The 25437-nt window shown below is 34.4% G+C and overlaps 2 protein-coding genes across 2 annotated transcripts in view; one reads left to right on the forward strand and one right to left on the reverse strand.

The window, feature by feature from the left end:
• LOC125669654 (WD repeat domain phosphoinositide-interacting protein 4-like) lies at positions 1-18032 on the forward strand. The gene is made up of 12 exons (XM_048904342.2): positions 1-131; positions 425-480; positions 1339-1413; positions 1991-2095; positions 2786-2873; positions 4774-4868; positions 5535-5608; positions 7889-8011; positions 9804-9889; positions 10522-10623; positions 13468-13586; positions 16655-18032. The coding sequence occupies exons 2-12, from the start codon at positions 438-440 to the stop codon at positions 16759-16761; spliced, it is 1017 nt and encodes a 338-aa protein (XP_048760299.1). The 5' UTR covers positions 1-131; positions 425-437; the 3' UTR covers positions 16762-18032.
• Positions 17971-25437, reverse strand: part of LOC125669653 (dnaJ homolog subfamily B member 14-like) — a 10621-nt gene continuing 3154 nt past the window's right edge. Inside the window, exons 4-9 of the mRNA XM_048904341.2 lie at positions 25070-25186; positions 24867-24923; positions 24566-24645; positions 24279-24388; positions 23900-24063; positions 17971-21214 (exon numbers count right to left, since the gene is read on the reverse strand). Of these exons, the coding sequence (XP_048760298.1) occupies positions 21105-21214; positions 23900-24063; positions 24279-24388; positions 24566-24645; positions 24867-24923; positions 25070-25186 (638 nt within the window). The 3' untranslated portion in view covers positions 17971-21104. The remainder of the gene's footprint in view (positions 21215-23899; positions 24064-24278; positions 24389-24565; positions 24646-24866; positions 24924-25069; positions 25187-25437) is intronic.

Below are 25437 nucleotides of genomic sequence, written 5' to 3' on the forward strand. Positions count from 1 at the left end.
GAATTTTGTGAATAGCACAAAGCATTCAAAGTTCTACTTTCGCTTTTTGTTTATGTCAACAAAAAAGTTACGACAAATAAGAATGAGTGGATGATGATGGCTTCCTAACTAATTTCATATTTTCTTTCAAGGTAAAACAATTACTTTAAACGCCATTAATTGACGTGTAAATCATGTTTCCTTAGTTAGAAAAAAAATGTATCCTTTGTTATACTTATAGATCATGCATAGAAAATCAGCAATCAGATATATATCATATATACATGGTCATGTTATGTTTCTGGAGTAATGTATAAAATTATGAAATATCTTCAATGGCTTTTTTAAAGAAGTTACATCTGAGTGTTGGTCAGGCTGGAATGATTGTGAGATGTAAGAACATTGTTATTGCAGACATTATAGTTTTTCTTTACTTACATTTCAGGAGAAATCGAGGAATGTCAAGAGGCGTGATTTCTTTAAGATTCAACCAGGATCATGGTAAAGTATGAGGGTGTGATCTATGTAATCTGTTTCCTGTTGAATAGGTATTGGCGATGTTTTTCTGTGATACTAGAAATAATGTTTTTTCGTTATAATGATAGATGTCTTATGAACCATTCCAGGGGTATTTTAAGGTCTTGATTTCAAGGGCCAGGGACTTTCCAATTGGGAAAAATAGCGACATTTGCTTGAAATTGGGAAAAATGTTTCATTCAAAGAAATAGGGAAAACCCTCATTCAGAGTGCTTTAAGGTATAATTGGGCTCCTTCTGACTTTCAATTTGGTCAAAGCTTACCTCGTTCAAATAAGCAGAGGCCAAAAAATTAGGGTTTCTTAAGAATTTTGAAGCAAATATTGTAATCTGGGGGCCTGTGAAGAAGATTTATGAACGAGCAGGCTACCCTGCTTGATTTGTTTTCATTGTTTGGGAATTTCAAAGCATAAATTGGGAAAAATACCTGCTTTTTAGCATTGGGAATGGGGCCTTATTTCTGCTCCCTACAGACCCTAAAAAAAACCCGGAACCAATGTTATTAAAATCAGGACATGTCAAATTGAGAGCAGATCATAGATCTGATTTAACAAGACTGTCTTATGAACCTAGTGGCGAGAGGATAAAAACATGATGACATATAGGTACTAGATGAGTCTGCATCTTTAATGTCTTTGTAATTTCATTCACAAGTCGCAATCAATCCAATATCAAATATCATAATAGTCTGGTTAGCCACTACCATCCACTGATCAATGTTTTAAAGACATTTGATTGAAGCACAAATAATATTATTAATGTTTCATCCAGATATTTAGATTTTCATCTTGTTAAGTCTTAAATTGGTTTTTGTTTTCTGTAGGTTGTTTCACCTGTGCGACAGAAACAGGACTGAGGATTTACAATGTAGAGCCACTAACTCAGAAGCTTTCATTGGGTAAGTGTTGTTGCTTTCTTCTGAAAACATACAAGGTATTAGAAGTGTTGTGGAGGATTTTGAGACTACAAATTACTGCTATATTTAAAGACTTTGAATGTATTCAGATCTGTATCGGTATTTTACCTTCTATGAAAATTATCAACATAATCAGGATATGAATATGCATGTAGGTTACCATAATAGTTAAGATTATATGCATGTGTATTTGACAGTCAGAAATAAAAGGAGTGTGAATTTTATCAAAAAGGCAATCATGATTAGCAACAAACACCACAACAAGTAATTAAAATTCAAGATAATGAGAGAGAGAGAGAGATTTAGGCACAGATCAAATGATTGTTGTAGTGGGAAGTCACTATACATGAGCGGATCAAAGGATCTAATTTTAATTAGATTGGGTGGGAAGTTGTATTGCCGGTTACTCTGTTGTTCGTTTTCTTGTTCTTCACCTGTAAACATTTTCAGTAAATCTTTCAATTAATACATGTAACATACATTTTATTATGTTATATCTGGGGCTCTGTTTCACTGGTATAAATTTCACTGTAATGCTTATAATGTGTTTTTCTAACAGGACAAGATGTCGTGGGGAGTGTGGCATCTGCAGAGATGTTGTTTCGCTCCAACATTTTAGCTATGATGGGAGGTGGATCTTCACCAAAATTTGACGAGAAAGCAGGTCAGGCATTTCTTTGACTTTAAAGGGACTGGTTCATGTTTTTCAAAACAAATGTTTTTCAATTTTGATGTTAAAAATTAAAAATATAGCTCATTTAATGTTGACAACCAAAATTTGGACTGTTTGAATTATGCAAGGATAAGAGCAATATTGTAACTTTGATTCTTTGTTATGTAAACAAAGACTCGGGTCTTTTTATGTAAACAAACCAGTGAAACGTTAATTTTGTAATTTAAAGCATCTTCATTTAAATTTGTACAATCTCAAATTCTAACTTTTAAATAACACATTTTACCTAAAGTATACTTGAGATGTGATATATATAATAAACTTGGATCAATGCCCATTAATTTTGAAGACCCCGTAAACAATAACACACCTCAATCTTTGTTTTCAAAACAAATAATAAACTCTCTATAATGAGCTTCTGTCCTAATAAATAACCTTAATTTTTGTGTGAAACCTTCTAAACATATTAGACAGTGTCACTGTAGATTTTGATCATTTAAAGTTAAAAACAAAGGAGGAAAATCGTGAATCAATCCCTTTAATTTCAAATTGTTTATCTGTAATTTGTTTCCTATTCTTGGCTAAATAGCTGAATTTTGTTTTCCCTTTAAGTTGCTGTGTTTGATGAAAAAATTAATTACAGTAATTGGCAGGTTTTTATGTGTCTTTATTATTTTACAGTTTTGATTTGGGATGATAGTGCAAAGAAGGTTATAATGGATGTTTCCTTTAACCAACCAGTTGTGTCAATAAAACTCAAGTATGACAGGTAGGAAAATCATATTTTTATATCCCCATAATTGGATAATCAGGGCATATATTTTTTGTTCTCTCTGTATATCTGTTTGTCTGCAAAAACTTTAACCTTGACCATAACTTTTGAATGGATGGATTGGACAGTGATGGGGCTTTCATATTTCACATGTGTATTCCATGTGACAAGACCTTTCTTTTGGTACCAATATTATTTTGCTGTTGTATGGGGGCATCAGTGTTTCACAAACACATCTTGTTTCAGATTTAATGGGTTTACATTCTGTTTATAGATTAATTCTTTGTTTCTGACATAGATTGATTCTTTGTTTATGACATAGTCTCAAACTATTGTCTCTCCAAACGAAGTGCATTGTATGAGACAGAAAACCTGTAGGAGAGAGGATACAAGCACTATCTGTTCTGTTGAATGAGATGATGGTATATTAGGTCACAGTCACTTTGCTTGTTCTTTATGAAACATTTGAACAATTATTTCTCCAAAACTATTGGGCCTATCTTCACCAAATTTAAGATGTATGAGATAACTGAAAGATGAACCAGAATAGTAAATTTTGTGATTGCTGCCTGGCCTGGAGTTCTCTGCAGTGAATGGTTCTTGGGTCAGAGGTTCAGACAGTAGGGTGCAGCTGTATTTCGTTCATATACTTAATGTGCATTACATTTCTGAAAACAAATTCAAATATTCAATAATAATTTTGACACTACTGGTTGAACACTTCTTGAGCCAAAAAAAATTCTTACAAACACCCCACCCTATTTTAACTTAGAAAGTGACACAACCCTTCATTTGAACAGACTGTGTTTTCTTTAGCTCAAAGATACTTTGTGGCAGGTTTGGTTCAAAATGGCTTACTGGTTTGATAGAAGTAAAAAATGTGAAAAACTTGAAGTAACAGATAGATAGATAATTATTTGATGTAAGGTTTGTGATGAGAAAAGGTTACTTGAGCTATCACCTCTGGTCAGTTGGATCGAAATCAGATCTTCAATATCCACCATAGCTATGAGATGATAGCAGATGTCAAAGATCTAATTTTAATTATATTGAGCTCAGGTAAACTAATTAAAGCATATTTGTTCGGTTCATAACTTCCAAGATGGCAAGACATAGGAAAATCTGTAAAATCATACTTAGCATGGAAGTTGCTGATGCTCAGAGAGTTATAAAACAAATCATCTGTAAAAATAAAGTTAAATGTATTTATCCCAGGCATTAGACAGTAGAAGCCTATTTTTGACATAATGGTTGTTTATGATCAGACATTTTGTCACAAGAAACCAGCATTGTTCAGTTTTCACAGTTTGAAGATGCACTAGTCTTGACATGATAAACATGCAACACCTTTTAAATTATTCAGAACTATGATGAGATCATGAATTCATAATCTATTGTGGGGTTTTTTTTTATGCCCCTGAGATCGAAGATCGGGAGACATATTGTTTTTGTCCTGTCTGTCATTCTGGAATTCTGTCTGAAACTTTAACCTTGCTAATAACTCCGTAATTCCATGGGTAGCAAAATTTTTTACCCTGTGACCTTGACCTTGGAGTTTGACCTACTTTTTGAAAACTTTAACCTTGCTAATAACTTTTGAACAGTAAGTGCTAGAGCTTTGATATTTCACATGAGTATTCCTTGTGACAAGACCTTTCCGTGGGTACCAGATCTTTTGACCTTGGCATTTGACCTACTTTTAATAAATTGACAATTGGTCATAACTTCTAAATGGTAAATATTAGAGCTTTCAGATTGCACTTGAGCAATTCTTGTGACAAGATCTTTCTACTGGTACCAAGATATTTGTCCTTGTGACCTTGGCCATCATTGGAATCAGCCATTATCAAGGGCATTTGTGTTTCACAAACTCATCTTGTTTTCTTTTCATTCTCAGATTAATCGTGGTGCTGAGAAATCAAATCCATGTGTTTAGTTTTCCAAATAATCCAACTTTGTTGCACTCATTTGATACGAGGGATAATCCAAAAGGTGAGTGCCTGTTGTCAGGAGAATGTTGGCTATATTTGCATCACGGGTAACTATTTTATCGAATATCAAATCTTGAAAACTTTTAAATTCATAATTTAAGATGTAGTTTGGAACAATTGTTACTAAACTCTTGTTTTAAGTATTAAATTAGTAAATGGTGACTTACCAGAGTGAAATTTCATGTCACTAATTTACAAAATGATTATAACAAAGTGTGACATCAAAATTCAAGCTCACATTTAATTAAAATCATGAAAATTCTTAAACCCCAACTTTGTATCTTATAAGTGAGTCTTTGATGAAATCTTCCTCAGCTTGCCAACTTGGAAGTGAATTGGATGAGAAATGTTGAAACTAGTCTAAGAAGGACTTTTAAAACTGTGATTTGAAATATATAGAGAAAACACCTATTTCTTTATAACATTATCATCCACTGCTGTATTTCAAAGACTTTCTATACTGATGTTACAAAATATTTGATGTACTCAAAGTCATTGAGATGTGGTGTTAATACTCTAGTGATGCATATTAAATTAAACATGGTACTGATATACATGTACTGGGTTCTAGGTAATAGACATTGCTATGTGAAAATGAATATATATGCAATTATGCATCAAAGTTGACATACATGTACCTGTATTTATGATTTTGACCTTTGTCTAGGACTGTGTGATGTCAGCCCATTTGGACAAGTGATAGCTTTTCCTGGACAGAAATGTGGCAGTGTTCAGATAGCTGTAAGTTCTTAGTTACTGGTTATTTAAGAAATGAATTTCATTGAGGGCATGCACTGTGACATTTCATGTTAAGCATGCTTCATGAAGCATGAACGTGCTTCATTAAAAGTATGCCGGCATGCAGCATTGCAATTCATCCCTTCGTGACGTATTTTCAATAATGGAGAGAAAAAATTTGTATGCCATGAAATTGAAGATTCAGGTCTATATGGTTTTTGGCCTGTCCATCTGTCTGTGACAAAAAACTTTAACCTTGGTCATGTCTTTTACACCATAAGTAGTAGAGCTATCATATTTGGTGTGTGTATTTCTTGTGACAAGACTTTTACATTGACACCAAAATCTTTGACTTTATGACCTTAACATTGACAAAGTTTTGGAAAACTCAAATATGAGCCATATCTTTCAAATCGTAAGAGATACTGCTTTTATATTTAAAATGTACATTTCTTGTAAGAAGACCTTTCCAATTATACCAGATTTGTTGACATTGACCTTTGACCTACTTTTAGAAGATTCAAATATAGGCCATATCTTTTGATTCATAAGAGGTACTGTTTTTATATTAAGCTTGCACATTTTTTGTGAGACAACTTTTTCAATGATAACAGCTTTGTTGACCTTGATAATTGACCAATCATGGTAAACTTGCAGTGGCGTAGCTTCCATTGAGGCAACCGAGGCAGCTGCTTCGGTAAAAAAAACACCTTTTACGTTGTTAAAATGTCGATAGCTTCTGGGGGGTTGCACCCCCCCCCGACCCCCTGCCTCGGTAATATTCAAACCCAAGCTACGCCTATGAACTTGAGATGTACATATGTACTAGCTTTTACAGTTCCTGTCTTAAAGTTTATGTCTAAATTTAGCAGTGCATTGTACTCCTACCATTGAAAATATGGAGAATCTTGACTGACATGTCTGAAATTATCAGGGGCGGATCCAGGAATTAATTTTGGTTTTCAAGGGGTCCCCCACCCTCAAAATGCTTTGTTTTTATATTTTTTTAGCAAAATTTTCTTACAAAGGGGGGTGTTTCTACCCCCGGAACACCCACCCCACCCCCACCCTCACCCCTGTGGATCCACCACTGATTATGATTATTATATTGATATACATTACATCTTTTGACTGACACATTTGTAATTGTTATATTGATACTAGTATTATACATTACCTAGGTGTATAACAGTGATGCACCATAAATGTACATGTATATACCAGTATATTTATATTACAAATCGCATTTACCTCTATGAACCAACCAATTTCAGCGCACGACACAATCCATTCACATTGACTATGAACGGATTATGAACTTTCTTAAAGCACGCGACTGAGAGAGCGTAATGATTTGAACAAAATAGAACATCTGTTACAAAGATCTCGCAAGTCACACCTTTGGATTAAGATTGTAAACTTAAGTGGATTATCATCCCAATACTGCAGTCTCCTACCTCCAAAATACAGTGCACCTTGCAATGTTGATAAAATGCAGGGTGAGACGAAATGTGACGTCATGTCTATATATTTGTATTGCAAATCACATTTTCCTCTATGAACCAACCAATTTCAGCGCACGACACAATCCGTTCACATTGACTATGAACGGATTATGAACTAGCTTAAAGCACGCGACTGAGATAGCGTAATGGTTTGAAAAAAATAGAACATCTGTTACGAAGATCTCGCAAGTCACACCTTTGGATTAAGATTGTAAACTTACGTGGATTATCATCCCAATATCTTACGGTCTCCTACCTCCAACATACAGTGCACCTTGCAATGTTGATAAAATGCAGGGTGAGACGAAATGTGACGTCATGCCTATGTGTTGACGTACACGTCACAATAACTACTGCGACAGAGGCTAGGAGTTCATTTTATGCAACAAAATAGAAGCAATGTAAACAAACGGTGTTTTAGTAAATGAATATAAATATAAGAAATAAACATCACTTTTGAGCTGTTCATGGTCAATATGAACGGATTTGGATTTGAGGCAAATTCTCTGTGAATCGCTAGCGCGATTCACAGAATTTGCCTCAAATCCAAATTCGTTCATACTGACCATGAACAGCTCAAAAGTGATGTTCATTTCTTAAATGTTTCATCAAGTTCACATTATCTGACATTGAACATGTCGTAACTTTCCTGTGTGTTGGTTGACATTGAACATGTCGTAACTTTCCTGTGTGTTGGTTGACATTGAACATGTCATAACTTTTCTGTGTGTTGGTTGAGATTGAACATGTCGTAACTTTTCTGTGTGTTGGTTGACAGGACCTTGAGACCACCCAACCAGGACAGTCCACTGCTCCTGTAACAATAAATGCTCACCAGGGGGAGCTAGCATGCCTCACATTGAATCAACAGGGCACATTACTGGCCACTGCCTCCAGGAAGGTAATATACAAATAAACCATTCTGTCAGGGGAAAGTAGAGAAATATATAAATACACCATTCTGTCAGGAGAATATACAAATACACCATTCTGTCAGGGGATTGTAGAAAAATATAGAAATTGAAAAATAAGGAAATTTTCAGTTAGAAAGCTATGAGAGATATTTAGGTCACCTGAGTAAACTCAAAGTTTTACATACAAATATATAGGGAGAAAACCTTTAAAAATATTCTTTTCAAGAAACACTGGGCCAAAAAAGCTGAGATTTACATGAGAGCTTCTTAACATAGTACAGATTCAAGTTTGTTAACATCATGGCCCCCGGGGGTAGGATGGGACCACAATATGGGATCAAAGTTTTACATAATAATATTTAGGGAAAATCATTAAAAAACTTCTTGTGAAGAATCACTGGGCCAGAAAAGTTTACATTTACTTCATAGCTTTCTGACATAATGCAGATTCAAGTTTGTTAAAATCATGGACCCCGGGGCTAGGATGGGGCCACATAGGGGATCAAAGTTTTTACATATTAAGATATTAAATGTATAATGACCATATTTCATATCTAATAAATGGATAGTGGAATTTTTGTAATCATGATATCATTTTGAAGGGTTCATCAAATAAAAATAATCCACCATAGGAACTTTCAAAATTTTGTTTACTGCTTGATTTATTTCACCTAGAATTTAACATTGAAATATATGGGAAAAGCATGTTTTATTACAAAATTTTAAAAAGAAATTATATTTGCATACAAATCTCTTGGTAGAAAGTTACAAACACTTTCTCTTAATGAAAATATAAAATAAAATTAATCATTGACCACACACATTTTTAGAAAATTAGATTTTTCTTATTTTTACAAAGGGAAGACAACTCTTCCAAACAGTTTTAAGTGCAAAAGGGTCAGCTTCTAATCATTTACCAGTCATGTGAATTTCATCTGCTTCACTTTCATCATTATTTAACAATAAACATTTATGTTGATCTAAATCCTTCAAAATTGTTTATTACATGGAATACCTTAATATAGAGAAAATCTGTAAAAATCTTTTCAAGAAGAATTGGGTTGAAGAAGTTTACATTCACATGAAATCTTCCTGACATATAGTGCAGATTCAAGTTTGTAAAAATCATAGCCCCTGGGGGTAGGTTGGGGCTACAATAGGGATCAAAGATGTATGTAAAATCTTTAGATATGAGCCAAGGTGACTCAGGTGAGCGATGTGGCGCAAGGGCCTTTCGTTACATTTTCGACTTCTTCCCCAGAACCTCTGGGCCAACTTCAATCAAACTTTACCAAAAGCATACTTGAGTGAAGGGCTTTCAAGTTTGTTCAAATGAAGGGCCATGCCCCCTTCAAAGGGGAGATAATCACAAAAATGCAAAAATAGGGTGGGGTCATTTAATAATCCTCTTCACAAGAACCACTGGTCCAGAAGAACTGAAATTTACATGAAAGCTTCCTTACATAGTGCAGATTCAAGTTTGTTAAAACCATGTCCCATGGGGGTAGGTTGGGGCCACATTAGGGGATCAAGGTTTTATATGTGAATACATAGGTAAAATCTTTGAAAATCTTCTTAAGAACCACTGGGCCATATATATGGAAAATCTTTAAATGTGAGGCAAAGTGAGCGATGTGGCCCATGGGCCTCCTGTTTTTTTTTTTTATTTAATTTTTTTTATTTTTAGGTCCTAACTCATAAATTGGGGGGGGGGGGGGGGGGGGGGGTAATTATTTCATGATTTAAGAATTTTAGAAAATCCAAATTTTGTTTGACCAGGGTACGCTAATCAGAGTGTTTGACACAACAACAAAAAAACTTGTGGTGGAACTGAGACGAGGAGCGGATCCGGCTACTCTGTACTGGTTAGTAAAAACAGCTTTGATACAACAAAATTACTAGCATGATTTAATGACAGCATGATATGGATAATGTAAGCATAGCTTGTAGTTACAGAACTGAATTTACAACAAAACTGATCAAACACATTTACACCGGAATGCTGGGGACGAAAAATTTGATTTGTTATAAACGTAATTTGTTACTCATGTATCTCATGAATTAGTTTTAAATCTATAGGAAATGAAAATAACTTCACTATAAGTGTGAATTCAATTTCATTATTAGCATGTTCACTGCATGCATCACATGTAACAGTGTTTTACTGTATTCATTGAATATGTAATGAGTATTTGTAAATTAAAAGTAATCTGTTGATCAATGATTGGTTAAAACATGCTGTTGTTATTCAGCCATGTCTTTGAATCAACATTTTCATACTTCTTCACAAGTATTCACACATCATTTTCATCCCTCTACCCCTTACACACAATTACCAGTGTACATTTACAACAGATCTATTCAGGTCTGAACACCCTACATATAGAAACATTTATTTGTGTGAAAAATATAAAGTAAGTGTATACAATTAATTGATAATCAGATGATAGGCACTAAATAGAAATACATTGTAAAATCAGTGGATTCTTTTTTGCAGTATATCCTTCAGCCATGATTCCTCATTTCTGTGTGCATCCAGTGACAAAGGAACCATTCATATCTTTGCTGTTAAAGACACCAGTCTCAACCGACGATCAACGTAAGTACCAGTCTCAACCGACAATCAACATTAAATATCAGTCTCAACCGACAATCAACGTTAAGTATCAGTCTCAACCCACAATCAACATTAAATATCAGTCTCAACCCACAATCAACATTAAATATCAGTCTCAACCGACAATCAACATTAAATATCAGTCTCAACCGACAATCAACGTTAAGTATCAGTCTCAACCGACAATCAACATTAAATATCAGTCTCAACCCACAATCAACATTAAATATCAGTCTCAACCGACAATCAACATTAAATACCAGTCTCAACCGACGATCAACGTAAGTACCAGTCTCAACCGACAATCAACGTTAAATATCAGTCTCAACCCACAATCAACGTTAAGTATCAGTCTCAACCGACAATCAACGTTAAATATCAGTCTCAACCCACAATCAACATTAAATATCAGTCTCAACCCACAATCAACATTAAATATCAGTCTCAACCCACAATCAACATTAAATATCAGTCTCAACCGGCGATGAACGTAAGTACCAGTCTCAACCGACAATCAAAGTTAAACATCAGTCTCAACCGACAATCAACGTTAAGTATCAGTCTCAACCGACAATCAACGTAAGTACCAGTCTCAAACGACAATTAACGTAAGTACCAGTCTCAACCAACAATCAACATTAAATATCAGTCTCAACCGACAATCAATGTTAAGTATCAGTCTCAACCGACAATCAACATTAAATACCAGTCTCAACCGACGATCAACGTAAGTACCAGTCTCAACCGACAATCAACGTTAAATATCAGTCTCAACCGACAATCAACGTTAAGTATCAGTCTCAACCGACAATCAACGTTAAATATCAGTCTCAACCCACAATCAACATTAAATATCAGTCTCAACCGGCGATGAACGTAAGTACCAGTCTCAACCGACAATCAAAGTTAAACATCAGTCTCAACCGACAATCAACGTTAAATATCAGTCTCAACCGACAATCAACGTAAGTACCAGTCTCAAACGACAATTAACGTAAGTACCAGTCTCAACCAACAATCAACATTAAATATCAGTCTCAACCGACAATCAACGTTAAGTATCAGTCTCAACCGACAATCAACGTAAGTACCAGTCTCAACCAACAATCAACGTTAAATATCAGTCTCAACCCACAATCAACATTAAATATCAGTCTCAACCCACAATCAACATTAAATATCAGTCTCAACCGACAATCAACGTTAAATATCAGTCTCAACCGACAATCAACATTAAATATCAGTCTCAACCCACAATCAACATTAAATATCAGTCTCAACCCACAATCAACATTAAATATCAGTCTCAACCCACAATCAACATTAAATATCAGTCTCAACCCACAATCAACATTAAATATCAGTCTCAACCCACAATCAACATTAAATATCAGTCTCAACCCACAATCAACATTAAATATCAGTCTCAACCCACAATCAACATTAAATATCATTCTCAACCCACAATCAACATTAAATATCAGTCTCAACCCACAATCAACATTAAGTATCAGTCTCAACCGACAATCAACGTAAGTACCAGTCTCGACCGACAATCAAAGTTAAACATCAGTCTCAACCGACAATCAACGTTAAATATCAGTCTCAACCGACAATCAACGTTAAATATCAGTCTCAACCGACAATCACCGTTAAAGGGACTGATTCACGATTTTACCCCAAATTTTGTTTTTCACTTTTAATGATCAAAATCTACTGTCTAATGTGTTTTAACGATTTCACATGAAAATCAAGGTTATACATCATCACAGAAGCTCATTTTAGAGAGTTTATTCTTTGTTTTGTAAACAAAGATTGCGGTATGCTATTGTTTACGAAATTTAAAAAAAAAAAATGAATATCGATCTAAGTTTATTATATCTTTAACATTTGAAGCATTTTTGGGGTAAAATGTGTCATCTAAAAGTTAAAATTTGAGACTATCCAAAATTAAGATGCATTATATTACGAAATCAATATTTCACTTGTTTGTTTGTTTACATAAAAAGACTCGAGTCTTTGTTTGCATAACACATATTTAAGGCTAAAATATTGCTTTCATTCTTGCATTCAGAAGGTCAACATTTTGGCTGTCAACATTAAATGAGTTATATTTCTAATGTGTAACATCAAAAATGAAAAATATTTTTATCAAAAATCGTGAACCAGTCCCTTTAAGTACCAGTCTCGACCGACAATCAAAGTTAAACATCAGTCTCAACCGACAATCAACGTTAAATATCAGTCTCAACCGACAATCAACGTAAGTATCGATCTGTACCTGCATGAGTACATATATATCTTGATGTTAAAGATATAGTATGTATATTATACCAGTCTAAACAGCTACATGTAGGTGATCAAAGCAAGTTGAGATCATTAATTCATGATGTTGAGATACCAGTTTAAACCATTGATCAAGATAAGTTACAATCTGTACATATAAAACAATCTTAAATTTCCATTTACAAAAAATGCAGAATAAATAGCAGTTCAGTTTATTTTCCCTGAAATACTGCATTTCTAACAAAGTCGGTACCACAAATCTTCTATATGCAAATCAGATTGTGGAGCAATGAGTCACATTGTATACACTCAGGTGAATGGGATATGGTCCTGAACTGTGGAAAATGGCTCCAAAATCTCGAGGTTCAAATGCAACAGTTTTTCCCCACATTTCAATAAAGACCTTTTTCTTATTTGATTGTCATCCAATGAAATACTGTACCCAAATTTATGATATCTTGCCCTGGCATGGACATTATCTGAAGACTAATCTTCAAGTCATTTAATTGAACAATCCATGAGTTGTTTGCCTATTTGCAGGTTTAAAACAATGGGATTCCTCGGTACATATGTAGAGTCCCAATGGGGCCTGGCTAGTTTCACCGTGGCAGCTGAGTGTGCCTGTATTTGTGCCTTTGGTCCAGGACATTCTGTTATAGGTAATTGTATTTGTGCCTTTGGTCTCACAGCATCACAGTTTGAATTCTTGGCAGATAGAGAAAGTCAGATAGAATGTCGGTAAAATTTCAAGGCTGTGATATCAGCTATTTTGTGGAGGAACATAATGGTATTCTTATATGGGTGCAGAATCCTTATGCAGTATATAATACATTCAGTGTATCATAGACTGGTCATGCAGAAAATGATACGGAATGTTTTATATCTGTCAGTCCTGTACTAATAGCTAAACTGACACCAATATATAAATATTGCATGTAGTTGAGGGTATGAAGTATGATTCTGTTTATACATGTATCTGCCAGTCCTGTACTCTAAACTGACACCAATATATATATATATTGCATGTAGTTTAGGGTTATAATGAAGTATGATTCTGTTTATATCTGCCAGTTCTGTGCTCTAAACTGACATCAATATAAAAACATGATTGCCAAGGCTTTTCATTTAAATCATAATCAGCATATATATTTGTATTTTAGCAGACAGTAAATTGCGATATTTAATTAATGTCTGCAAAATTTTATTTTGAGGAGTACCTACATATATTTGTCAAGGCTATGATACAATGCCCAAAGTAAGATCATCAACTGCATATAAATTTAGTAAGTATTTATGAATAATTCATTAATACTAACTTTTGTTGTCATCCACCTGATGGTCTTACTTTGGGCATTGTTTGATAGCCTAGACAAATATATGTACTCGCTATGCTTCTACATATTAAATATCTCCTGCAGCATATCACTACATGAAATATTTCGTTTAGATTTCTAAATAAACATGAGAAATTTATGATCATGTAGTTTTACAAGAAGCATCACTCGTAAATTATAAAATTTATATATTTTGATCAACAGCCCACTTCTTGTGATTAGTGTAGGAGTCATTTCACGTGATACTAAGTACTCGTGTATAATAGGGAATCTATGAAGTAACATGGAAGTTGCACATGACTTGGACATTCATTCAATGCAACAGTGGATTACCATCAGTTTAAACCTGTAGTATTTTTTCCCTGCGATAAATAAACTGAGCTACTCAGATGATGCAGTTATGTTTTTCATAAATCACATACCTTTCAGAACTTTGTGTTTGAAAAAAGAAGGATTATTTTATAAAATGTGTAAAAATAAAAAAAAGAAGGGTTACTTTATAAAATGTGTAACGGAGTAACATGCTTTAAAGGTCAAGTGTAATAAAAATAGATTTGAAAATAATGTTTATAATTCATTAAGACCCGTTTTGAAAAGTTTATTGATGTGTTTATTATTTTTTTAAAATCCAGATAAATGCACAAAATACCTATTCCAAAATCGTTGTTTATAGAAACGAATGAAGGAATTATCGCCCTTTCTTATGACGTCATCTGAGACAATTGTAGTTGTTTACGCCTATATATCATCGTGAGAAATTGCCAGTTTTATCAACACCATGGATATTGACGGTGAAATACCGTAGATACACTTGAGTTTAGGGATTCAACCTTTTATGTTTGTACCTGCACCCGTTTCGAAACCATCCGATAGTAATATGTCTATGTTCAACAAATATCTCATAGGAATCTCAGTTAGAAATTATTTACCGGGCCAGTCCATAGAAAATTGGGAATGATATTGGAAAAAAATGTTCTATCAAAAGATAACCTTTAGATACTCGCCGTATACTGTATTGTAGCGATTGTGAGCGTATTTAACTAGACTGACTCTAGATAACGTTTGTATTTTTTTAATGGAATTTACTAGTATGAGATTGACCAGATTCAGATTATAATATGTTTAGCAAGATATATATTTAATTGAAAAATGCCTTTTTGAAAAAGAATAACAAAAGACAAAAGAACTTATTGTGCACAACGTTATTTGTACCCCCCCCCCCTTTTTTTTAAAAAGAAAAACATCTACATGTAGATACAATATCATAAATTGTAAATTAGGCCTATTAGTACATGTAATTTCTTCACAACACACGTCAAATGTGAAATTGAAATATTACGGCACAAAGTTAACGAATTGTACTAGCATTTTGAGGTGTGAAATTTTGCCTTAATGATTTATGATATATTAATTAATGTTTCACTTAAAAGCATATTAGGAAAAGGAAAACCTTGTACTTGTTTTCATAATGAACTTGAAAAAAAAAGCTTTGGAAATTGGACTGAACTCGCAATAAATAAGGTTTTATCAAAATAGCTTTTTAAATTGAATTCATTTCCATTTTTACTATATTTTAAAATATATATAGTGAAGAATGAAATGGCGAGTCCCTTATAAATATAGTATGAGTACGACAATATTCGAAAGATGTTTCATTTAATAAAAGAAATAAAATCAATTCGAACTAGGTAATGGGTGACATTAACTTTTATGTGCAATCGCAAACCCATTGAATACAATGTCGCATAAAGCATTCAGTGGTGGATGTAGAGAGGGGTGGATTGCATCCCCCTTTTTGTGTTGAACTTTTTATAATTAAAATACATCCCTCCACTTGTTTTGTAGGATGCCCAGTTAATCATCACTTTGCACTTTGTTTGGAGTCAAAATGGATGATACGTCAGGGTTGATGGAAACCTGATCCTCGTGAATATTAAAGTGTCACTCACTGATCCTCGTGGCTTGTCACAAATCTCAGTGTCTCTTTTCAGTTTCAGTGTCCAAATTCTTCGAAATTTAGGGTCTTTTGGGAAGAAACATACTTAATCCCTGTCCTGATTTCACATTGCAGTTCAAAGCAGTGCATTGTACCATAATATAGAACTTTGCTATGTAAACACTATAAAACCCTATATCAATGCAATCAAAAGTTGTCTCAGATGACGTCATAAGCTACGAGCGATAACTCACGTGACAACACATTTATCGATCGCTCAGGTAAAAGTTTGATAGCGCCATGTAGTTCACGCCAAGTGATTTTTATCAAAATTGCCATGGAAATTAATCCATAAGTGTGCGACAGACATTTTTTTGTATAAAACTCAAGTTTTAGGAAAATCACCGTACTTGACCTTTAACTTTTAAACAATTTGTAATCTTTTGTTTAATTTCAGCTGTGTGCGTAGATGGAACCTTCCACAAGTATGTGTTCACAACCGATGGAAACTGCAATAGAGAGGCTTATGATATATATTTGGACATTGGAGACGATTTTGAATGAACAAGAGACCGGGAACAATTGGTGTAAATGAGTTTGTAAATATTCATCTTTAGGAATGCCATTATCTGTCTATTTCATAGTTGTGACATGTATGTGAATTTATAATGAAGTTAAAGAATTTTATCATTAAAAACAGATTTATATGGACCTGGAATGCTAAGACTGCAGAAGTTATTTTCTGTTGTATAATGTCATATTTAATGGCATGGCCTACAATTTGTAGATATTAAATATCATAAATGCATTTATAATTTCACATGGATCAGCTGAATTTAGCAAGTATGACCATTCACATCCTTACTATGTAAGGACACTGTGACAAGGAACCTTTCTACGTGTTACTTTTTTGAAAAAAATGCATCTTTATGTACGATATGGATCTACAATAGATGTCAAAGATCTTCCACACATCAAGTATTCTGCAGCTTTCTATCATTAGATATCAACTTACCATGTTAACTATAGGACTGCACAGTAGGTCGAAATTTTGGACCTTAAATTTGTACTCATGAGACCGAATTTAAGCAGTTACGGGCCTTTGACCAACTCCATTTGATTGTTGATGTGCTATTGTCCACATTTAATTCAGCAAGTTCTGAACTTTTTTTTTGTGAATTCCGTTCTAGTCAGTATTGATACCCCACTCCTGGTAAGCACAGTGATGCACCAACAATTTTACCAGAGTCCATGAATTGATATCATTGTGGTGTATGATAATTAATATATTGCACTTTGTTACGTATCCAAAAAAGTGGTCAAATACCCACACAATTCATGCAATAAAGGTAAACCATTAATGACAGCCATACTTTAAAACATAGATGGCACTTTTGTTCATGTTGTTTCATTCATAGAATTATGTACAACGTTGTTGAAATATGTTCATCAATAACTGCACTAGTATTCACCGAAATCAACATTCTAGTCACACATCCAGGAATACTTCGTGTTGATTTGTTATCCATTGTTTTATGTTGGCATTTTATAATGTAGAATCTGTTACGATTAACACAGTAAAGGTTTTGCTATATATATCAATTGCTATTCATCATTCCCTTCCACTTCCACATGAATTGTGCATATATTGTATATATTTATATATGAATTATTCTTCATTGTAATCATTATGCACTATACACTTTGTGAGAAATGTGGATGAGAAATTCGGTACACGTACCAGTAACAGCTAAGAAGGCACTGAATACGTTGTAATGAAGAGATCTGATTTTATTTAAATATGTGATACAAATAAAGTTTAATAAACACAACAATTGTCAACTGTCTGAGTTTTACATCACTATATACAGGAATTCACATGTACCTCTGGTATGAAATATGCTCAATGCTATTTCATGTGTTATATATACAACATCTTACTTGGCAACTGATTAAATAAAATAATTTAAACTAAAACACGACAACAGTTGGTCTGATTAAAGCTATCATTCAAAGTTATGAACATTTAAAAGTATGTATATATGCGAGACCGTGGCCACCACATTAAATGTTACACAATTCCAGATATAATCACTACGGGTTTGGTCACAGGTTGTTGCTCACTGACAGAGAAGGTCACGTGTGTATCTCGACACATAAATCAAACCTGTCCTGTCGGCCATGTGTGTATCTCGACACAAATCAAACCTGTCCTGTCGGCCATGTGTGTATCTCGACACATAAATCAAACCTGTCCTGTCAAGTTTGTTTCAAATCAACGTAAAACAAAGCAAAAAATTGTATGTCAATTAACTGACCCAAAAATCTCCAACAAAATGAAATGAATGTCTGAAATATATACATTTACCGGTTTCAAAATTATCCGTATCGACCAATCGAAACACGCAGTCATTAAAACCGCCCATCCCTCGCCCTTGTCGTTTGGAAAGTTTATTACATATGCTGTATTTACAGTAAACCAACATTTATTTGTGACAACTTTATTTTGCGGCAACAAATTTTGATGACCAAGATAATCTTTAACATTATAGGACCGTTTCACGACGAAATAATTGCAACAACCAGGTTCTCGTAAACATAAGCAGGGTACATGTTTCAAAAACACTGCAGTTTGCATGTAAATCATAAGTTTGTTTTCTGTAACACATGAAAAAAATTTCAAATACTCATTTTATTTCCTTGGGATATTTTGATTACTGCATGTATTTTCTTTCTTTGTTTTTGATATGAAAAACAAACTTCCGACAGTAAAGATTTGACTTTATGTATCAACATACACTTATAAACTTCTCAATGAATGTACAACAACCGGAGACCATGTTCAAAGTAGTTCTATATTTAGAATTGTAACATGAATGGAGAATAAAAATCTATTCTTTAAGTAGTTTACAACTTTAAATGATGGTTTTAAAGAGTAGTTACATGTATTTGGGGTGTTACATGTTAGGAACAAACCCAGAACATCTCAAAGTTTGACAAATTTAAAACAGACATGGATCGACAGCATACAGTACTATGGACTTTCTTGGTATTCTACTTGTTACATGGAATCGGGTCAAACTGGTTTCAGCACAGCAGATCCAAACCAAACTACACAGTGTACCTGAGGTATTTTCAAAAATTTACGATTCTTTTTGTACACAAGAAAAAAGAAACCCAAACTATTTTCACTACTATGCACAAGATGCTGAAGCATTAATATAATATGCATATTACAATTTACTTGGACAAATACACGCACGTTCACATGGTACAATGTGTTTCATCAATATTGCATCATTTGTTCGTCACTTTCACCCCCCCCCCCCCCCCCCCCCCCCCCCCCCCCCCCCCCCCCCCCAGTTGGCACTCAGTACACACAAACTTCAATCTATTCTTACAATATCCTTAAATTGATTGCACAGTGTTTTATGAATCAAGGACATTTCTTGACAATAAATGTACATGTACAATGCAACCTGCACTGAATAGGTAGAAATAAAAGGAATGCAAAAAATTCTAGCGGAACATCTTGACGTTACTTAAAGTTTCTGCTTTGTTGTAGCTTAAACAAAATTGTTAAATCTATGTCTACCACTTTTCTTGGCATATTTCTTAAAATAAACAACAGCATACATACACGCAATATATTATAATCACTATATTTTATAAGAAAATTCAACTAAATTTTCAAACTTTATAAAACACATAGAGCTAAGAGTGTAAGTGGAACATTACATCCTCATAAAACATCCGTTTCTTGTGCATCACAGTTTTATGAGTTGCAGACAAAATTTTTACACAAAATGTGATGTACGCATTAATATTCAGTAACGATAATATTCATCATGAACAATAATTACTCCGCCTCTCTCCTAGAGACAGTATGAAGTGGCAACTTACGTCAAATAAAACAAGAGGTACTGTGAGCAATGCTCACTAAGAATACCCCCCGCTTACCCCAATCTCCCAAAGGGTGTTGGTAATAGGTATAAACTACCTCTTTTCTGAGTATAAAAAACAAATGGCATGACAAACCGAACCATATTGCTACTTCGATGTCCAGTGCGCGTGACCTTTTGACCCCAAAATCGATAGGGAACATCTTCATCCCATGGGTAGTCCATATGTATGATATGGTGACTGTAGGTGGAAAGGATAACGCTTTAGAGCCCGGAAACCATATTGCTACTTCGATGTCCAGTGCGCATGACCTTTGACCTTTTGACCCCAAAATCAATAGGGAACATCTTCATCCCATGGGTAGTCCATATGTATGATATGGTGACTGTAGGTGGAAAGGATAACACTTTAGAGCCCGGAAACCATATTGCTTCTTCGATGTCCAGTGCGCTTGACCTTTGACCTTTTGACCCCAAAATCGATAGGGAACATCTTCATCCCATGGGTAGTCCATATGTATGATATGGTGACGGTAGGTGGAAAGGATAATGCTTTAGAGTCCGGAAACCATTGCGTCTACGGACAGACAACCCGATTCCAGTATACCCCCCCCACAACTTGTTGCGGGAGGTATAATCACATCAGAATGCACAGCATTCCAAATGAGGCTCCAGGGCCATTAACCTAAACTGGGCTCACTTCTGATCCAAGTTTCACTTTCTCACTATACATGTATATGTCTCTTCTATAAAAGTGAGACCGAGATCGAAAGTGAGCTTGTCAAAGTTTTATGGCCAGTTGACCTAGAACTTGTTGACTGGTTTACCTGACACACATTTCTTGATTTTCGAAACTTTAAGGAATTTTCAGGTAGAGAACCCAAACAATGGTAAGAAGTCGACAAGTGTTTCCTCTCGCTCCTTATAATAACTAACACAGTCTAAAAACAAAACTTCAATCTTCCCCCATAGATCACAAACGTACAACGGAAAGCTATAAATAACTTATGCATATATAGACTGAAGCCTGTCACAGGAGGGCGTTGGGTGGTTCTGCGCCCTTTCATATAACCTGGCATCAGCATGATTCCTTGCTCTCCATAACAAGTTTTCTTCTACAATTAAAAGAAAAAAAATGTTTTATCAAACAAAACAGAAAAACTACTGGAATAAATTTTTGTCCAAATATTACAACCACCTGAAATTATAGGGAAAATCCCAGATACGTCAAGCCTTGATAAATGCTTGTACTTCACTTGATGGACTTTTACTTGTACAAGTGATGTATTTGGCTAAATATTTAAAAAATTTAAATGAGATGTGTTTGTGAAAGAGTCTCTCCTCAATCATGTCAATCTAATCAAGTTCTTCATCTATTCAAATTTTCAATGCTTAAACCTTGTGTAACAAACTAGGTGAACAGATCAAAGAATCTGACCTTAACAAGACTGATTGAGTCCCTACTTTGACTACTATGATAGTCAATTAGACCTTTGACCTTAACCTGTAATAAACCTGGACATTTCAATTCAGCTGCAAATATCAAATCTCTTAACTTGTATAAGTCATTTAATCCAGCTACTGTAGCTGACAACCAGACAACAGTCCAAAAAATTCCCCCTTCTTAAATCAGAGAGAGAGGGGGGGGGGGGGGGGGGGGGGCACATTAAATTAACATACTGATGTGAAATTCAACAAGAAGCTCAAACAGTCAACTGCAATAAAAGCTTTTGATTGGCTCATCACAACATGAGATGACTTGTTAAATTTGTGCCCTTGAAAATGTTGACTGAATTTATCCAAAATGAACCTTACTTGCTCTGTAACAAAATTTCCCCCCAATATTAAATCTAATTCATAACATGGAGTTCAAGCCTTATGAGCCGACCATGGCTCGAAGAGGATAGGTAGGTAGGTATAACATGGAGTTACCATTGGTGCAGATTCACCTTGTCCCGAGTTGTGTCATGATTTCAAGAAACTTTGAATTTGACATGAGTGCTAAATCATTGCAAAATAGTGACAAACAAGATTTGTTAGATAGGTTTAAACAACCAAATGCTCCTGAAACTGACTATTTGTAATGATAAAAAGTTGAAAATGGTTGAGAGTGAAGAGTTCGATGAAAGAAAATAGCACAAGATGTGTTTGTAAAACACAAATGCCCCCGATAATGACCAATTCCGAAGATGACCAAGGTCACAAGGACAAATATCTTGGTACCAGTAGAAAGATCTTGTCACAAGAAATGCTCATGTACAATTTGAAAGCTCTAATATTTACCATTTAGAAGTTATGACCAATGTCAATTTTTTTTAAAAGTAGGTCAAATGTCAAGGTCAAAAGATTTAGTACCAACGGAAAGGTCCTGTCCCAGGGAATACTCATTTTAAATATCAAAGCTCTATCACTTACTGTTCAAAAGTTATAAGGTTAAAATTCTCAAAAAGTAGGTCAAACTCCAAAGTCACAGGGTAAAAAATGTTGGTACCCACGGAAAGGTCTTGTCACAAGGAATACTCATGTTAAATATAAAAGCTCTAGCTCTTACTGTTCAAAATTTACTAGCAAGGTTAAAGTTTTCAAAAACTAGAGCAAGCTCCAAGGTCGCAGGGTAAAAAATATTGGTACCCATGGAAAGGTCTTTTCATTAGGAATACTCATGTGAATTATCAAAGCTCTATCACTTACTGTTCAAAAGTTATTAGCAAGGTTAAAGTTTCAGACAGAATTACAGACAGGACAAAAACAATATGCCCCCCGATCTTCGATCTCAGGGGCATAAAAATTCTCATATATATATACTTATCGTTAGATGATGCTAAATATTAATTTCTTAACTTTCATCAAATGTTACTAAGAAGGTTACAGTTTTGGAAAGAATGACAGACAGGACAAAAATAAAATAAAATGCCCTCCAATATTTAATCTCTGACGGGCATAAAAAGAAAGAAAAGAGAAAATTACAAATTTAGTTATAATTCCTAACACATTTTGAAAATACATATATACAAAACAAATAAAGGGGTGGGAGTAATAGGGACTAATGCCAGTGAGTTTTGTAACTGGGCAAACTGATGTGATGCCCCCACCCAAGACAGAAAGACAATGAAAATCTTTTGAACTAAAAACTCAAAACAGTGGTGAAATTCATCTGGGTTTGAAATTTATTTACAACCTCTAAATTTTTTGGTATATGCTGCTTGAGATATCTTTGACAAAATCTATGGTCAAAACAATGATTGTGTATAGTAGGAAAAAATATATTTTGAATGCATCATAATATTATATGAAGAAATATTAAAATAGATTATGATACAATGGTTTCCTTCAACAAATTTTAGCAGTGAAACAAAAGTACGAATTTATGGTTGTGCACAGATAAGAAAATATTAATTTATCCATTATCAAACACAGAACAAGTGCTAAAATATGATTACGCCAAACAGTCAATGAATTCCAACTGCACCAAATTTTCAATGCACAAAAATAAGTACACATGTAGTGATAACATCAGCTGCTCTGATGAACAGTGCATTGAATTTACCAATGACCTACAATACCAGGTCCTGTGGATAGTTGCTTTTATCAATTTCAGCATTTACAAGTTGTTGTTGCTCATGTTTATAGTCATAGTGTAAATCCAAAACGTACATGTGTCTCATATTTCCAGATAGTATCCCAAACTTGGATACTCCATTTTACATGTATGTTTACATGTATTATATTGAACCTCTACACTGTGCTGGATCAATGTCTCTACAGGAATTAGAGGAACGTTCTAGTGTTGTGTTACTTACTATAACTTCTCTCTCTCCAACAATTTTGCCTGAGGTTAGAAATATATTCCTCCTCTACGTTTCTTTCTATCCTCCTTAAATCACCTTTGAAATCCACTTTAAAGTCATTCCTCACATAATATTTCACTCGTAAATTTGATGTAGTTCTCTCTGTATCATATTTGCTGTAAAAAAAAATAATTCTAGATTCTTAAGCAAACCTGCAGTTTGTAAAAATAAAACATAGTTCTTCATGCTTATTCTTTCTTGATCATAAAATTAAAGCATCATAAACCTTTTATATAATTTGTTTTTGTTGGGGGGGATGTTTGTTCTCATGGACTTCATAATTTCCGTGAGACAAAATTAATTTCTATAACACGTATCCACATGTACGTACCCCGATCTGTGAAGGCTATATACAGGATCGTTAATGAACCAACTGGACAACAGCGAGAGAAAGACTAGGAGGAGGATGGGGGACAGCTGCAGCAATAACGTGAAGCCAGACTGCAACAAAGTCACCAGTTTTAATTACTACATGCATTACTAATTACTACTTAAATTGTTCAGTAAGAAATCAAATTTCTCGATCTGTTCCTGCATCCTTTACGTTTGTGTACCAGTTATGCAGGAGGACTATTCAGAGTCTTATTAGAATCCAAATTCCTGTCCGAGATTACTTACATCAGTGGACACATTTTCACTTCTGTGAAAATGACGATGTTGTCGAGTTCTGTGTGTGTGGTGGTGTGTGTACACATTTGCTGCAAAAAAAGACCACTTCATGAAAAGCATATTTACAATATAAATATTTTCTCCCCTTTCTTTCAATTTAATTATATATGTGAGTTTTTATCAATGCATATTTCTGACACAAAGTGCTTTATAACAAAATGAATTTTAATAACGTACAGTAAATGAGAAATTTCCTAGGAAACTGACTGAATACGTTCTGTATGTTTGTATTTTACATATATCTACTTACAAGAGGGGAACCCTCCTCCAAAGAACATGTTGAACAACTCCTCGGGAGAAATGTCAGCTACAAAAAAATGTATACGTAATATAATTTCTGTTCATTGGATAAAATTTAAAAAGTCACTAAGGATATGTATGTACATCTTACACGCAGGAAAACTCGTCAAACAAATAGAAATCTTAATGCACACGAAAACAGAATGTACAGACCTTCAAATTCATTTCTGTATGCACTTTGTCTGTGGTTGGTTTCCATTTCAGGACCAAACGTATCATATTTCTTCCGCTTTCCTTCATCACTCAATACCGCAAAGGCGTTTCCAATTGCTAATGCAAACATTCAAAGACATGATAAAATCAGATCCTCCTCACAACTACCTCAATGGAGTCTTACTATCCATATATAGCATGTCTAAAATCCAACACAACAGGTTATAAACACATTCAGTGAGTTTTACAGGGGTCTGTCTGTGCACTAAGTTGAAAACTGTAATAGATGTCAAAAGTCAAACTGAAAATTGACATCAACACATAAAACTAATTTTCTGAATAATTCTGTCAAGTAAAGCTGTCAGGTG

This window comes from Ostrea edulis, chromosome 4 (genome assembly GCF_947568905.1).
Source record: "Ostrea edulis chromosome 4, xbOstEdul1.1, whole genome shotgun sequence".
Classification (NCBI taxonomy): Eukaryota; Metazoa; Mollusca; class Bivalvia; order Ostreida; family Ostreidae; genus Ostrea; species Ostrea edulis.

Coding starts and splice junctions, on each gene's coding strand:
- LOC125669654 (XM_048904342.2), top strand. CDS start 438: ATGTCAAGAGGCGTGATTTCTTTAAGATTCAACCAGGATCATG. Junction 1,414..1,990: donor AACTCAGAAGCTTTCATTGG/GTAAGTGTTGTT, acceptor TTTTTCTAACAG/GACAAGATGTCGTGGGGAGT. Junction 9,890..10,521: donor GATCCGGCTACTCTGTACTG/GTTAGTAAAAAC, acceptor TCTTTTTTGCAG/TATATCCTTCAGCCATGATT.